The sequence below is a fragment of the Bubalus kerabau genome, chromosome 10 (genome assembly GCF_029407905.1).
Source record: "Bubalus kerabau isolate K-KA32 ecotype Philippines breed swamp buffalo chromosome 10, PCC_UOA_SB_1v2, whole genome shotgun sequence".
In the NCBI taxonomy this organism is placed as follows: Eukaryota; Metazoa; Chordata; class Mammalia; order Artiodactyla; family Bovidae; genus Bubalus; species Bubalus kerabau.
The window spans coordinates 21850653-21867151 of record NC_073633.1 but is presented as its reverse complement, the minus strand read 5'-3'; the positions used below and the strand labels follow the sequence as shown (position 1 = coordinate 21867151).

Sequence of the window (16499 nt, the reverse complement as noted above, 5' to 3'; positions counted from 1 at the left end):
TCGCATCAGGTGGCCAAAGTATTGGAGTTTCAGCTTCAACATCAGTCCTTCCAATGAATACCCAGGACTGATCGATCTCCTTTAAGATGGACTGGTTGGATCTCCTTGCAGTCCAAGGGACTCTCAAGAGTCTTTTCCAACACCACAGTTCAAAAGCATCAATTCTTCCGCACTCAGCTTTCTTTATAGTCCAATTCTGTCATCCATACATGACTACTGAAAAAGCCATAGCCTTGACTAGACAGAACTTTGTTGGCAAAGTAATGTCTCTGCTTCTCAATATGCTGTCTAGGTTAGTCATAGCTTTTCTTCCAAGCAGCAAGTGTTTTCTAATTTCATGGCTGCAGTCACCATCTGCAGTGATTTTGGAGCCCCCAAAAATAAAGTCTGCCACTGTTTCCATTGTTTCCCCATCTATTTGCCATGAAGTGATGGGACCAGATGCCATGATCTTAGTTTTCTGAATGTTGAGCTTTAAGCCAACTTTTTCATTCTCCTCCTTCACTTTTGTCAAGAGGCTCTTTAGTTCTTCACTTTCGGCCATAAGGGCGGTGTCATCTGCAGTCTGAGGTTTTTGATATTTCTCCTGGCAATCTTGATTCCAGCTTGTGCTTCATCCAGTCCAGCACTTCTCATGATGTCCTCTGCATATAAGTTAAATAAGTAGAGTAACAATATACAGCCTTGACGTACTCCTTTTCCTATTTGGAACCAGCCTGTTGTTCCATGTCCAGTTCTGACTGTTTCTTCCTGTCCTGCATACAGATTTCTCAAGAGGCAGGTCAGGTGGTCTGGTATTCCCATCTTTTTCAGAATTTTCCGCAGTTTGTTGTGATCCACACAGTCAAACACTTTGGCATAGTCAATAAAGCAGAAATAGATGTTTTTCTGGAACTCTCTTGCTTTTTCCATGATCCAACGGATGTTGGCAATTTGATCTCTAGTTCCTCTGTCTTTTCTAAAACCAGCTTGAACATCTGGAAGTTCATGGTTCATGTATTGTTGAAGCCTGGCTTGGAGAATTTTGAGCATTACTTTACTAGCGTGTGAGATGAGTGCAACTGTGTGTTACTTTATATGTAGGCATTTTCCTTATTTTTATAGAACAAGTTTGGGAAACATGGATATTTTAGAACAATGCTAATTTTATGTTGTAACTCATGCATTTGTTGTCATTTGAGTCATCAAGGCAAGGTAATAAGTCCAAACTAAGTTTTTTGAATTTCTTATGTGCCATGGCCTCCCTTCACCCATACATGTGTAAGCCCATTTACTACCTATTGCAGATTCTAGTATTAAATATTATTTAGAACACAGAGCTTACCTTAGTTTACAGATCTTTTTCCATACCCTTGGGGCAATAAGTATTAGTGGGACATTAATTTAGTTATTGAACTGTGGGCTGTTTTTATCATGGTCACTTATCAGAGTTTGACACACAGCCATTAGTATGAATATAGAAAAATATAGAAACATGATGTACATCTGCATATCTTTACTCTTGACAGTATAGTATTTCACTTTCTGTTAGATTTTTTGTACTTGGCTTACTTGGGATAGGGAGCAATCCAAGTATACTTTAACTCAGAGTATCTAAATTTTCTCTATTATTCTCCTTTTCCTAACTGATGCATTGGTGGACTTATTATGAACTGTATGCAGCTCTTTGCCTCAGCTCTTTGGTGTTTTATAAATCTGAAATAAAGGGTTAGGCTCATGTTTCATAGTTGATGAGGTAAGGTTTCTGCTCCCCAACCGTGATATAGCAATTGATTTCTTGGTGCGATTGTGGCATTTCCTTCCTTTTGAGGTAAAGAAGCAGCAGAGAGTACGTGTTCAGAGTTGTTTCAGTTCATTTGGAGCTTGCTTTTCTTTTGAACAGTCCAAGTTTTTTCTTGAAATATTTGTCTGCTTTTATTAAAATGCTTAGTGAAGTAGTTTATTCCCAACTGATCTCGCTAATTGTGCTTTGCCTTTTTGTGAGTTCGAGTAGAATAATACCCAGGAGAAACAAGGAATGTTGAAAATGTGGTTTTATGGCTGGATCATTTAGAGCTAAAATAGATACAGAATTTAACAAAATTGAAGTAGTATTCATCTAAAATGTTTTAATGTATTCTTCTGATTTCAGAGTGATCATTTAGGATCAGGAAGTCATTTCAGTAAGTATGAAAGTATAGATTATTATTACCCAGTTCACCCAGTTTAAGCAAAAAAGAATGTTTATGCCTCTTTATTTTGTCTGACTATATATGATACTCCTGCTGCAAAACTTCATCAACTACTTGTATCTTATACCTCAACATGGCACAGGGAAGAGGTTAAAATGACTCCTATAGTCTCTTAGCAGAAAATCTGGTAATCACTAAGGCTCTGGTTTTCCTTAGGACCTAAATTTTTAAATTGTGTATTGTACAAATTACCAAATTTGCATATTGATTGTTAAGACATTTAACCTGTGATATTTGGGATTTGCTGTTTATTGAAAGAGATATAAACGTAGTTTTCTGATTTGGAAAAATCTTTGGATATAGCCTCATGCAGGTAAGCATTTTAGAATTGTTTAGATGTTCCATAAATACTTCTTTATTATTTTAAGACTTTACATAATTAATCTTCACTGTGTTTATTCTCCAATTTTAAAGTTTCTGTATAAAATCTAATTTTTTGCTTCCTATTGAATATTAAATTATTCCTTAGCTAAGTACAGTTGTAATATTTATCCTATAAATTGCAAATGATACCATTTTTATTTTGACTATAATATACATGTTTTATAATAATCATTTAACTTATTTAGTCTAACAGTTTTACATAATTCTAAAAGCCAACTTCGTATCTAGTCAAAAGACTATACATACTTTCCTTATGTATATAGAAAAATAAGTAAAAATATGGCCATTTTATAACAGGATAATTTTATTTTGTAAGTCATGCTTCTTTTTTATTTGAATAATAAAGGAGATAATAACACCAAATTAATGCTTAGCCTTCTTTGGTATGGATATTTAAGGTATCCTTTATTTGGATTTATTTAGGGAAAGAAGATATGCTTCTTAAACAAGGTCAAATGTACATGACAGACTCACAGGTAATGTTTTGTTTTAGAAAATATTTATAAAAATATTTGTGCCTTTTTAAAAAGAGGAAAGCCACATTGTTTATTTATCATCTGTATATACATTGAATTAAGTTTTCATTATCAAAGAAAAATTGGTCTTGTGGTCTTGAGTTTAATAAAAGCAGATACGCTGTGTTTAGTGCCCTCTAGAGTATTTTTGGTGACAGTGACTTAAAAGATTTGAATTACAGTTTCATTGTCTTTGATAGTAGGCCTCTATTCTTTAACAGCAGTTGGCCAACTCTTCGTATTTGCCCATTTACAGGGGAGACAGGTATGAACAATTCGAAAGGCATTCTTTTGACTTTGAGAGGTATTGTTCCTTGAATTCAAATGTGTATTCTATATTTGGGAAATTTTTCTCAAAATAAAGCTTCCAAGAGGGAGTGTTGTCTGATTCTATTACTTAACTGCTCTTCACTTTTAGTTTCCAGTGGATACAAGGTTTGCCTTCCTAGTACCCTCTATGGACTGCAGAACTGATAAATATTTGGGCTTTTAAAGGTTTTATATATATACCTTCATCATCCGTGGGCAGACTGAGTTAGCCTTTATCATGTCTAGGGTCACTCTAAGTTGGAAACTTCTAAGATTCTAAGTTGAGAGAATGGATGTCAATTAACTGAATAATATTTAAGAAGATAAGATAAATATTTGATTATAGTAAAATAAGTATGGAAATTGTGAAGCTGTGTAAGTAATTAGTTGGTAAATTATAGTAGTCTTAGTCTAAAGATAACTGGTAAGTTGAAAGCAGACTGAGGCCGAGAAATTATTCCATGTTGTTAATTTTCTTCTTTGGGTTTCCCAGGTGGCTCAGTAGTAAAGAATCCACCTGCCAATGCAGGAGGCATGGATTCGATCCCTGGGTTGGGAAGAGCCCCTGCAGGAGGAAATGGCAACCTACTCTAGTATTTTTGCCTGGATAATCCCATAGACAGAAGAGCTTGGCAAGTCATAGTCCATAGAATTGCAAAGAATCAGACACGACTGAGCGACTAAGCACAGCATGGTTTTCTTCTTCATCAATGGGAAGGCAGTGAACAACAGTAAAACCTGCCTATTAAAACAGTGGGACACACTCATAGCACATGGCTTTTATCAGTACTTTAAAAGAGCCCTTGCTGTAATATGGTGGATAGGGAAAAATAGAAATAGTTACATTTAATATTTCATGGTTATATGTTCTGTGTTCTGGTACTTATGAAATATTTCAGTGAGAACTTAAATTATACTTCTTTTTGTCAGCATTTAATAGAAGAAACAAGATGTTGATTCAATTTTGTAGTAAGAGCGTATGCTAAATTCTAATTTATCATTCTGTTTGAAAGAAGAAAACATGATTATATTTTGTGAATTGATTAATATTCTCTTGATTCTTATACTAGCTAGGTTTATTTTGGTATTATTTTTATAATTTAAACATTACACTGGAGTTAGCATTGAGGGAACTCAGAGGTCAATATATGTTATTAGATAATAATATATCATTCTATAAAGTTATTTGCAGATTTAAAATTGCAAAACCCTTGTTTTTACTCAAGGGTTCTGATGACTTTCTTCAGAATTTGAAGTTCTAAGCACATCATGTTCTGTAAAACATAGAAATAGTAAATGTATTTTGATCAGTTGACATTCATTGGTAGATATTATGAAAAGAGAAAGAGAAAAAAGTCCCCAGAGGCCACAACTGTTTCCTTCTTTGGTCTGCCAGAAATACATGTAAAGTGAACAGGCTTTCAAAATGTCACTGCATCAAGGAAATCATACTTAGAACTGTTTTTCTTACCTCAAAAATCAGTACTACTATATTTTTCTAATATACTAGCCTGGAAACCCTTTGGCTACTGATGATGTGGCAGCTTTAAAGTTTGGTAAATAAGTGTCTTCTTTAGGCTTTGGGGATTGATATTTTATTGTGTTACTATTATTTTTGCAGTGTACTTCCACAGGCATGCCAGTCCATATGCAAAGCCGATCGATGTTAAGACCACTGGAGCTAGCCTTACCTAATCAAGCCTCATATTCGGAAAACGAAATTTTAAAGAAAGAATTAGAAGCAATGAGAACTTTCTGTGATTCAGCAAAACAGGACAGACTCAAACTCCAAAATGAACTGGCCCACAAGGTGGCGGAGTGCAAGGCCTTAGCACTGGAATGTGAAAGGGTGAAAGAGGATTCAGATGAGCAGATAAAGCAACTAGAAGACGCCTTGAAGGACGTGCAGAAGAGAATGTATGAGTCGGAAGGCAAAGTGAAACAAATGCAGACACATTTTCTTGCCTTGAAAGAGCACCTGACGAGTGATGCGGCCACTGGGAACCACAGGCTGATGGAGGAACTGAAGGATCAGTTGAAAGACATGAAAGTGAAATACGAAGGTGCGTCTGCAGAAGTGGGGAAATTGAGAAACCAAATCAAACAAAATGAAATGTTAGTTGAAGAGTTCAAGAGAGATGAGGGCAAGCTGATGGAAGAGAATAAGCGACTGCAGAAGGAGTTGAGCATGTGTGAACTGGAGCGAGAGAAGAGAGGAAGGAAGTTCACTGAGATGGAAGGCCAGTTAAAGGACTTGTCAGCCAAGCTGGCCCTTTCTATTCCAGCAGAGAAATTTGAAAACATGAAGAGCTTGTTATCAAATGAAGTAAACGAGAAGGCAAAAAAATTAATAGATGTGGAAAGAGAATATGAAAGATCACTTAATGAAACTAGACCATTAAAGAGAGAACTTGAGAATTTGAAGGCCAAACTGGCTCAGCACGTCAAACCAGAGGAACATGAACAGCTCAAGAGCAGATTAGAGCAGAAGTCAGGAGAACTTGGGAAGAGGATCACTGAGTTAACATCGAAAAATCAGACATTACAAAAGGAAATCGAAAAGGTCTGCCTGGATAATAAGCTCCTTACACAACAAGTAAATAACTTAACAACTGAAATGAAAAATCATTACGTCCCTTTAAAAGTAAGTGAAGAAATGAAAAAGTCACATGATGTAATTGTTGATGATTTGAATAAAAAGCTTTCAGATGTGACACACAAATATACAGAAAAGAAGTTGGAAATGGAGAAGTTGCTTATGGAAAATGCCAGTTTAAGTAAAAATGTCAGCCGCCTGGCTGTGTTCGTACCTCCTGAGAGACACGAAAAAGAGATGATGGCTCTGAAATCCAGTATCACTGACCTTCAGCAGCAGCTGTCTGAACTTAATAAGAAATGTGGCGAAGACCAAGAGAAAATACATTCACTCATGTCTGAAAACAATGATTTGAAAAAGACCATGAGTCATCAGTATGTGCCCGTGAAAACCCATGAAGAGATTAAAACTGCCTTGAGTAGCACATTGGATAAAACCAATAGAGAATTAGTAGATGTGAAGAAGAAGTGTGAAGATATAAATCAAGAATTTGTGAAAATAAAAGATGAGAATGAAATATTAAAAAGAAATCTGGAGAACACTCAGAACCAAGTAAAAGCTGAGTACATCAGCCTAAGAGAGCATGAAGAAAAGATGAGTGGCCTAAGGAAGAGCATGAAGAAGGTCCAGGACAACAGCGCTGAAATACTGGCTAACTACAAAAAAAGCCAGGAGGAGATTGTCACCCTGCATGCGGAGATCGCAGCCCAGAAGAGAGAACTCGACACGATACAGGAATGCATCAAGCTAAAATATGCTCCGATCATCAGCTTGGAAGAGTGTGAGAGAAAATTTAAAGCCACTGAGAAAGAACTAAAAGAACAGTTATCCCAGCAGACACAGAAGTATAATACCAGCGAAGAAGAGGCCAAGAAGTACAAGCAAGAGAATGACAAGTTAAAGAAGGAGATCCTCACTCTTCAGAAGGATCTAAAGGATAAGAATGTTCACATTGAGAATTCTCATGAAACAGAAAGAGCATTAAGCAGAAAAACAGAAGAGCTGAACAGACAGTTAAAAGACCTGTTGCAGAAATACGCGGAGGCAAAGAAGGAGAAAGAGAAGCTCATGGAGGAAAATGCCAAGCAGACTTCTGAGATCCTTACAGCACAAACTCTTTTGCAGAAGCAGCATGTTCCGCTGGAGCAGGTTGAGTCCCTGAAAAAATCTCTTAGTGGTACAATCGAGACACTCAAGGAAGAACTGAAGACTAAGCAGAGATGTTATGAGAAAGAGCAGCAGACAGTGACCCAACTGCAGCAGATGCTGGAGAATCAGAAGAACTCCTCTGTGCCCCTGGCTGAGCATTTGCAGGTTAAGGAAGCATTTGAGAAAGAAGTTGGAATCATAAAAGCTAGCTTGAGAGAAAAGGAAGAAGAAAGCCAAAACAAAACCGAAGAGGTCTCCAAACTCCAGTCTGAGATTCAGAATACTAAACAAGCGTTAAAAAAATTAGAGACTAGGGAGGTGGTTGATTTGTCGAAATATAAAGCAACGAAAAGCGATTTGGAGACACAGATTTCCGACTTAAATGAAAAATTGGCCAATCTGAATAGGAAGTATGAGGAAGTATGTGAGGAGGTTTTGCATGCCAAAAAGAAGGAACTGTCTGCTAAAGATGAGAAGGAATTGCTCCATTTCAGCATAGAGCAAGAAATCAAAGATCAGCAGGAACGATGTGACAAATCCTTAACAACCATCACGGAGCTACAGAGAAGAATACAGGAATCCGCCAAACAAATCGAAGCAAAAGATAATAAGGTAATAATAATACTTTAGGGAAGCATGGCTTGGTGTTGGCAACCCCAGGGCAGAACTGCCAGGGTACGATAGGACTCTTTACTGTAGCACTCCACAAGACAGGTTTACCAAAGCATTGACAAAGTGATCATTAAATGCCACCTTTTTAGTCTGACTATGAATATGCCAGAAACAAAACAGAGTTGAGAAGAAGGTAAAGTTACACAAACAGAAATCAAAAGCAGTTTTCCTTTTGTTTTCTCATCTGGTTCAGCCAAGAACTGAACCAGGACAGATAGGGAGACTCAAGATTCACTTGCCTCAAAAATGAATAATCAAAACCCAGGGGGTTTTAGGCCACCTAAAGAATGGGAAAGGAAAAAAATTAAACTATGTTTCTGGGCTGCAGGAAGCTGAAGACAGTGCAGAGCCTCCCAGAATTTGAAGCCTCCCAGAATCTCGAAACTCACTCATTCCAGTAAATTGAGCCCTCCAACTCACTGTACATTTTATCTTCCTTTAGACAGAATGTCTTTGTCCCTCCTTTCTACCTGCTTAAATTCTCTACATTCCCTAATGCCCACATCCTCACTTAACTCTCCTTCCTAAAGCCTTCATTGGCCGATCTAGCCTACAGTAAACGCTTCCTCTCCTAAAATGTATGTTGTGTTTTGGGTTTGACATCTATTTACAGCATATATATTACCATGTCAACATGGTATGGGTGGTCTTCCCAGCCAGTTTTTAAGAGCAGATTCATAACTTATCTTTCCTTCTTACTGTTCATCCTCATTGTACAATTTACAGAACAGGTGCTCAATAATATTTTCAAAACTGGTAGTTGAATTAAGTATGTACTAGGAAGATGAGAAATCAGGGAGATTGAATGCAGTTTTATTTTACCCGTTCCAATAATTATTAAATGTCTTCTACCTGCCAGGTGCTGTGTTTAGTGCTGGGAATACAGGGACACAGCCGCAGCTTCAGCCCAGTCGAGTGGTACAAGTCCTGACCTTCTGACATGTCTGCTCATATGACCTAGAACTTTAGTGCCCTCACCTTGTTTGGAAATCAGTTATGAATATAATAACAAATTATTAATTTCCACTTATAATTGTTGCCACTTATTAAGCACATTCTACATACCAAGGAGCTTCCCAGGTGGCACTAGTGGTAAAGAACTTGCCTGCCAGTGCAAGAGACGTAAGAGACACAGGTTCGATCCCTGGATTGGGAAGATCCCCTGGAGGAGGGCATGGCAACCAACTCCAGTATTCTTGCCTGGAGAATCCCATGGACAGAGGAGCCTGGCGGGCTACTGTTCATAGGGTCAGACATGACTGAAGTGACTTAGCATGCACACCCACATACCAAACATATATTAGGATTTTACTTGATTTTCTTAACTATGAAAGATTTCCCCCGTACTGGGAGGAAATCATATACTGCACATACTGTTGAAACAATCTTGACAGTATTCATTCCTCAATTTTCTGGTATATAAAGGTAAATTTTGTGTCTCAGAGAATGAGCTCTGTGTAAAGATGTTCCTTATAAGTGAATAGATGACTAATACGTGTTTTTCCCACAACCTTTTTTTTGTTGTTCATAAGATAACTGAACTGCTCAATGATGTGGAGAGATTAAAACAGGCCCTCAATGGCCTTTCCCAGCTCACCTATGGGAGTGGGAGTCCCAGCAAGAGGCAGAGTCAGCTGATTGACAGCCTGCAGCAGCAGGTCAGGTCCCTGCAGCAGCAGCTGGCGGTGAGTACTTGGGACCTGCAGGGCTTCATGCTGGTATGTGCAGGGTCACCTTTGCTTGTTTGTAAAATCTTATTTAGAAATCAGATTAATTTGTGGCTGTGTTCAGATCCAAGAATATAATCATTTTTGCCAGAAGTTATTTCTACCAATGCTACGATATCATTTTGGTGTGCTTGTTGTGTACCAGGCACTATACTAAGCATTTTGTGTACTTGATCTTTAAACTTGATCTTCTTCACAGTCCTACAAGGTTTCATTTAGCCCCCCCATTTAATTCTTAAGGAAACAAAGATGAAAATATGCCTGAGGTCATACAGCTAGGATTTAATCCTGGGACTTACTCCAAATCTGATAGCTTTCCAACTGTTGCAGACTCTAAAATACTGGTCCACTTCTTCCCTGATAGCCCAATTGGTAAAGAATCCGCCTGCAATGCAGGAGACCCCTGTTCGATTCTTGGGTCAGTAAGATCCGCTGGAGAAGGGATAGGCTGCCCATTCCAGTAGTCTTAGGCTTTCCTTGTGGCTCAGCTGGTAAAGAATCTGGCTGCAATGTGGGAGACCTGGGTTTGACCCTTGGGTTGGGAAGATTTCCTGGAGAAGGGAAAGGCTACCCACTCCAGTATTCTGGCCTGGAGAATTCCATGGATGGTATAGTCCATGGGGTCACAAAGAGTCGGACACGACTGAGCGACTTTCGCTTTCAAACTAAAGGAAGCTTCCCAGGCGGCACAATGGTAAAGAACCTGCCTGCCGATGCAGGAGACGCAGGAGACCTGGGTTTGATCCCTGGGTCAGGGAGATCCCCTGGAGTAGGAAATGGCAACCTACGGTAGTATTCTTGCCTGGAAAATTCCAGGGACAGAGGTGCCTGGCGGGCTACAGGAATCACATGGAATCACAAAAGTTAGACACGACAGAGCACACTTTTTAAAATAATCTTTTATCCTTATGAATAAAGGTAGGCATTCTTATGGTTTTTATACATTATATCCTTATATATTAAAAGAAAATATCTGTATGTGTGTGTGTATATATATATGTACACACACACATTCATAAATACCTGTGTGGTTATGTATCTCCTTTATGTATTAAAAGAAAACATCTGGATTAAGAAGGTGAAGTTGGGAGCTCAGTTCTAAACCCTGCCACTTAAAAGAGAGTGACATGGTACATTCCCCTTAATCCTTGGCTTCCTCATCCTTAGAATAGGATAATATGAACTGATTGCTTGCTTGTTTCCTTTTTTTAGTTGAATGAGCTGTGAGGCGAAGTAAAATGTAGCCCAATCAAATGTAAATTGTTGGGTACTATTTTTCTAATCTATAGGAATTTGTTGTGAGTTGTTTTTGAATAGAAGAAAGTTATTTTTTAAAGTGTTCATTTTATAACACTCTTGGCCTATAGATTAGTGATGACATATTGCTGATTTGGATCTTACCAAAAGGATGTGGTAGATTTTTCAGTATTCGGAAATATTTGTTTATTATTTATTATGTTCATGACACTGTGCTAAGCACTGTCAGGGATAAAGAGAGCAGACAGTCCCTGTCCCCAAGGGTTCCGGGTAGTTAGGCAAAGTATATCTCCATAAAAAGTAAAATAATGAGACAAAAATATCAGATATAGAATTGAGTCTATGGTCCTGGGATCTAAGGGATATGAACTCCCAGGAAGGAAAGGTTACTGATGTGGTGGAGCTGGTTTGAATGAGGGAGGGAGTACCTGGGCTGCACTTGTATATGGATGGTGTCTTGGTAGGTGAAAGGAAAGCAGAGCCTCCCTCAGGCAGAGGAAACGGAGTGAAGCAGGGCCTGGAAATGGAATCAAGTGGCGTGCATGCCTCAGGGCAGTGAAAGGCCTCTAGGCTGGCCAGTCCTGGGAGCTGCGTCTGAGGCCCAGTTGTGGAGGCTGTTGAGAATCAAGCTGATGCGTTCCAGTTCCCTCTTACAGATATGAGATATTAGGTATTAGCTGATGAGGTGTCACCCAAGATTTTTGAGTGAAAAGTGATGTGGGACAGAGTTACTTGAGTCTCAGTAGCATGAAAGGGAATAAAGTCTAGAGACAGGTGATGAGATGGGAAGTTTTTGCAGTAATCTAAAGCATACGTTAGTAAGTGTCTGGATAATTTCATGGCATTAGATGTGATCTAAGGCAATAATTTCATATTACCTAGGATGAGTGGCATTGCTTTCACTGTGAATGTTCCCACACTTTCTTTAGAAAAGTTTATACTGTTGTTTTGCTATGGAATTTTGCATCTGGTGGGTCCAAGGTGGTTTGTTATCGGAATATAGCAGGAGCACTTTAATAATACTACTGCTTAGAAGCATCAAGCCTGAAGACAGCGTTGTTACAAGCCTCCATGTGTTTGAAAACATGAATGCTGATAGTCTGGCCTCCCCATCTTTCCACATTTGTAGGATGCCGACAGACAGCACCAAGAAGTAATTGCAATTTATCGGACACACCTTCTTAGTGCTGCACAGGTAAAGTAGAACTACTCCTTTGGATAGGATATCATTTTAGAGAAAATAATTCTTTATTTTCCAGTAAATTTATGTGAAAGCCACTGATGTTTAAAGTAGTTGTACCCCCATATGCTTATTTTAAAATAATTGTTTCTTTTAATCATGGGTTGCATGTCTTCCAGAGAAATTTACAAAGCTGTGTGGCAACACAGCATCTTAAATTTAGTGTTGTCTCCCTCTGCTTGTCACTCGTTTTGTAGACAGTTTGGCAGCGTGTGACGGCAGCACACAGCTCTGGTATCGCTGGCTGGAGACGGTGCCTGGCATCCGCACATGGCTGTTGCTGAGAGAGGAGAGGAGGAAGAACCTCACTGTTTCTTGGTAGCTCAGAAGTGTGTCTTTGAAATGTAGAGAATACCAAAAAAGTGACAAGTGTGCACAGAATTGTAATAATACAAGAAAAGAGAGGTTCTGTTAGAATATCAGTAGTATTTATTTATTGAGCCTTAATCTCAGTGAAGCATAAGACCACAGATTGCCTTCTTGAGGGGTGTAATGAGAACACTATTTAAAAAATCACACTAAGAAATATGTTTAACATATGAAGTGTTTTATACTTAATACTCTGTAGAAACACGATCAGCATCTCCAAAATTCTCAGGGTAGATTTTTTGGGAAGACAGTCGAGACAATGCTAGAATAGCAATAGGAGGTGAGATGTAATAGAAATTGTTTAGGATTTGAAGTGTTCACACTGGGGGAAAAAAAAAAAAAAGAAGGTCATTTTTAGAAAAAGAACTAGGTAAAATAAAAAGAGATTTTTACAGTATCAGTTTCTTAAAAAGGCCTGCCTTTTCTTTAGGAGATAAAGGGGAAACCAATGGAAAAGGACGAATAATATGGAAAAGTCTCTTTGGCTGCTTTCTTTTGAGTAGATAGAAGATGAGCTGGGGTTTGAAAGTTATTATTGTAATTACTAGAGAAGACTGTTGACGGGTAGCAGGGTGGGGAGTTCTTTGGAGGGAAAATAGTAGAAAAGTATAGAAGCTCTGTGTTAGTGAGGGGGAACTTGCTTGGCTCTGCTTCTGGCCAAGGCGGGGAGCAGCATACTGAAAGACAGCAAACCTAACAAGCCTATCAACTTTTTATCATGTATGCTGCAGAAATTCGAAGTTATTTTCTACTGACTCCTAATGAAACATAACAAAAGCAATTGGCATATGAAATAGTCTTGCCTTCTGGCATCATAAAGTTAACTAAGAAATTCAGTTTAGTCAACTATGGCTAATGTTTGGAATTTAAACATCCTGCTGTTATAGAAACAGATTTTGGAAGCTAAACTTTTTATATTAATAGGAAGTGTTATGCTGAAATCCATTCAAGTGCTCAAGCAAAGGAAAAGGGAAAGGGGTGGCTGTTGTAAGCCCACCATATTGACTTGCATTTAATCAACCTCTTGCCATCATTTTAACTTTAAAGTGCTCTTTCTAAATATAAGCGGATAACATGTTAAAAGACCTCAACATAACTAGTAAAAGGGGAAATAAACAAGGAGGTAACCATTTTTCACTGCTGGGATTGGCAAATATTAAACAAAAGGATAATCTGTAGCACTGGCCAGGGCATTGTGGGAAATGGACACTTATACCCTGTTGGTAGGAGTGTAGCTTGTCATTATCTCTGTAGAGGGAAATTTTGTAGTACTTGGCAAAATTTAAAAATTGAGGCTGCTTTTTTGACCCAGCAATTTCTTCTCTAGGAACCTGCTGTGAAAGATTGGAAACTCCATAAATGTCTCTTTTTGAGAGAATGAATAAAGAAATTATCATACACACAGTAGAATATTATACAATAATTTAAAATAATTAAGGCAGGGAATTCTAGTGGTTAAGACTCTGGCTTTCACTTCCATGGACCCAGGTTCAATCCCTGGTTGGGGAACTAGGATCCTACAAGCCATGTGGTGTGTCCAATAAATAAATGAATAAAAATAAGCAGTAACTTGGAAAAGATTTCTGTAACACTAGGTGGAAAGGCAAATTGCAAAATAATATATATGATCCTACTTGTGTAAAAAATATAAATATAAGAATTTTCATTAATTACTTTTCTGGTAAAAAAACTTGGCAGAAGCAAAAGAAACTTTTCCTTGTAGTAGTTTACTTTGCTCATCTGTAACTTATGCTGCCTCTATCATCTGAGCCATTAGTAAAAAGAGAGAAAGAAGTTTGTCCATCTGTTCTCTGATACTAGACATTTAGAGTCACTGGTGTGCACTACTTTTACATTGATTGTCCTTCTTTCTATGATAGAGCTCTACTCTGTTTTCCAATAAAATGTTAAGAATGTCACCACGATGGTGAGGATTTAGCATTTGGTGAATCACAACCAATAAGGTCCTTTTATAAAGCCCTGTGTCTTAAGAATGTGTGTGAATGAAGATGACATAAAATACTTCTCCCCTCTCCTCTTTCTCCCAGGGTCACATGGATGAGGATGTGCAGGCTGCCTTACTGCAGATCATACAGATGCGGCAGGGGCTCGTGTGCTAGTCGGCACCCCCAGCCCACAGTGGCTTTCCCTGCTGGTGCTGAGCATTCTGTGCGCAACTTCATGGCCTTTCTGGGCCTCGCTGTGCTAGTATAATTAAAATAAAGTGTATTTTGATCCATCAGTAAGTTTTTAATTTAGACAGATATGTTGCTTAGTTCTTCAATATGAGTTCAAATCTTATATTCTGTGTATGTTAATTTTACAATTAGACAAACAACATTAACACTTTGCCTTGGATTGTTTGAATTGATTGAGTACCCAGTAAAACCTGAGCCAACTGAGTGGGTCCATTTGAAGAGGGGTTAGGCAGAAATAATTATTTAAAGGTTTCTTCCAGAGAAATTAATTGGGTTGGGAGACTCTTTTAAGTGGATCAAAAGATCTTTCAGGTCTTCAGTCAAGCTATGAGACCTCATGAAGTTTCAAGGAAATCATGGTAACTTGGCCAAGTTCCATTTTTATTCAAGTAACTTAATGAGTGCCTTTGACTTCTTTTGGAGATACACATTTTTTTTCTTTTTACACTAGTAACATTTATGCCTTTTAAAGTAAATTTCATTTCACGGATGGTTTGCAGTGCTAAATTACATTTAGGTTAAGAACAGGCAAGGGTGGAATATATCAGGAATTCATAATAAAATTGCCTCATAATCTCCATAATGGTATCTTGATTTTCACTTGTGGTGACTTTTCTTGCCAGGGTATGTAGAAAACTGTGATTAATGGTATACTAGATTTTTCAAAGTGTCAAAAGTTTTAGACTTTTTTTTTTTAGTAATTACTCTGACATTTGCTACTATAGTAACCAAGCACTCATTATGTATGCATCCTCCACATGTTTTGTACTTATTTATAGGAAAATTGCACTAATGAGATTAATAATGTAAAAGGCAGTTTTCTTGCAAAATTAGCATTCGAGAATGGATTTTAGAGGACAGATCTTTAAGGATTTAGACAAAGTGCAGTAACATAGTAAACTGTAAGAATATAGATAGCAAGAAAATAATGCAATTGGACATGTTTATAGTAAATATTATAACCAACCATTTTTATTATTTCTGTCTCCTTAAGGAAAGTTTATATGTTTTGTTATTTTATTAATATTTTATTTACAATTCAGATTGAAAATTACTAATTTGACTATTAGCAAATAAACTACACAAATGAATCATTTCAACCAAGTTTTTTTTTAATTGCAAAATGTGCCTTAGCAATAATCTTTGAGCATCCTGAACCAGGTTTTTGATCCCATTTTTGTGAATTACAAGGACAAAGGACCATCAGAATAACTTATCCCACCAAAGGATAAACTATCATAGTTCTTTAGTATAGAAACAACAGCGAAAAGTTAGAAATGGATTTATTTTTAATTCTTTAGTTAAGTATACACAGTTTACATAAGCAATATTTAGATTCTTTAAATTTTATATTCAGTGTTGTCCTTCAGCATGAGTTCTGTTTCATGAGTTTTAAGTCACCTATTGAAGCTCTAGAATAGAGAAGTTCTTAACTGAATAATTTTCAGTGTTATACTTTCCTTATTAGGGATGGTAAGGGAACCCCTGTATGGGTTTATGTATGTTTTATTTTGTCTTCAGCCATAAAAAAAAAAAAAAAAACTTTTTCTGTGGAATATTGTTTTGAACATCCTTGTAAGAGATTTACAAGCAGTGGCACCCCACTCCAGTACTCTTGCCTGGAGAATCCCATGGATGGAGGAGCCTGGTGGGCTGCAGTCCATGGGGTCGCTAGGAGTCGGACACGACTGAGCGACTTCACTTTGACTTTTCACTTTCATGCATTGGAGGAGGAAATGGCAACCCACTCCAGTGTTCTTGCCTGGAAAATCCCATGGACAGAGGAGCCTGGTGGGCTGCAGTCCATGGGGTCGCTAGGAGTCAGACACAACTAAGCGACTTCACTTTGACT

The 16499-nt window shown here is 37.8% G+C and overlaps 1 protein-coding gene across 2 annotated transcripts in view; it reads left to right on the top strand.

Annotated features, from left to right (window-relative positions):
• Positions 1–15747, top strand: part of UACA (uveal autoantigen with coiled-coil domains and ankyrin repeats) — a 147934-nt gene extending 132187 nt beyond the window's left edge. For both annotated transcript variants that reach the window (XM_055536856.1, XM_055536858.1), the window contains 6 exons: positions 2132–2162; positions 3039–3091; positions 5061–7796; positions 9389–9541; positions 11970–12035; positions 14498–15747. In XM_055536856.1, coding sequence (XP_055392831.1) covers positions 2132–2162; positions 3039–3091; positions 5061–7796; positions 9389–9541; positions 11970–12035; positions 14498–14569 — 3111 coding nt within the window. In that variant the 3' untranslated portion in view covers positions 14570–15747. The remainder of the gene's footprint in view (positions 1–2131; positions 2163–3038; positions 3092–5060; positions 7797–9388; positions 9542–11969; positions 12036–14497) is intronic.
• Positions 15748–16499: the final 752 nt, after the last annotated feature.